A 1,017-nucleotide genomic window follows, 5' to 3' on the forward strand; every position below is an offset into this window, starting at 1 on the left:
TATTCGATTGTATATCATCCAATCTGTCATCCGCCCTACCTATACGTTCCTCGGGATGCAGCTCGATATTGAATAGAGTTCAGTTGCATGCTGATCAAACGTTTATCATCCGTATGATGAGAGGAATCCCCCTGCTGGGTGAATCCACATCTTCAACTTGTCTAACTCTGTGCTTAGGTTGTGCCGACATGAACGAACAGGAGCTTGCTGATGTTGAGGCGTTTGTCCAACATGTGACGAGGATGAAAATTGAGGTTAGTTGCAAATCGATTACGAGGGCGAGCGCTTTTTACAAAGTTTGCTATTGCTTGCAGACTAAGGTTGAGGTTGTTGATGAGAATGAGATTGTTGAGGGTGACGTTGGAACTCTGGTGATAAAATTGGATCGCGAGAATCTGCAGAAGGGCGAGGCGGCTGGACCAGTGCATGCACCGTATTATCCTAGAGCTAAATTCGAGGAGTGGTGGATTTTCTTGTAAGCATGGGAGAGGTCGTGGGTTCAATTCTGGGAAGGGGTATTTGCGATGCTTGCATATATAGAGCGAAGCAAACAGTTATGCATATCTAGATTTTCGAGATGGCTTTCTTCAATTCGAGAGTAATACGAATATAGGCTACGGAACGCTTCTAAAACGTTGGTGTCAATCGATTCACATTGTTATCATGTTGATATTACTCAAAGTTGACTTTCGGAGGTGTTGAAAATATTACTTTGCATGATAACGGTTTAGTTATTCACACTGTAGTCATTAACCATACACTGCTAGGAAGAATTCAAGTATCAAAATTTTGGACAGAAAATTGTGTACGACATTTCCTCATACGCTTCTTACCGTCAACTTTTATGCCGAATGAACGCATGGCAAATTTTTCTGCCGGTTCGCGGAGCGCTGATGTTGCTGCTTATGGTGATGGGGAATTGTATGCAACCTCTCCTGTAGATTGGACGGCCACAGCGGGCGTTTTATGGCTATGGAACGATATCGATCGTTGGAGAAGGAGGGAGAGGTGAAGATC

The 1,017-nt window shown here is 43.8% G+C and overlaps 1 protein-coding gene across 1 annotated transcript; it reads left to right on the forward strand.

Annotated features, from left to right (window-relative positions):
* Positions 1–188: 188 nt before the first annotated feature.
* On the forward strand, positions 189–479 carry Pmar_PMAR026633 (conserved hypothetical protein; the record flags this gene model as incomplete). The annotated part of the gene is made up of 2 exons (XM_002774252.1): positions 189–254; positions 315–479. The coding sequence occupies 2 exons, from the start codon at positions 189–191 to the stop codon at positions 477–479; spliced, it is 231 nt and encodes a 76-aa protein (XP_002774298.1).
* Positions 480–1,017: the final 538 nt, after the last annotated feature.

This window comes from Perkinsus marinus (assembly GCF_000006405.1).
Source record: "Perkinsus marinus ATCC 50983 genomic scaffold scf_1104296958618, whole genome shotgun sequence".
Classification (NCBI taxonomy): Eukaryota; Perkinsozoa; order Perkinsida; family Perkinsidae; genus Perkinsus; species Perkinsus marinus.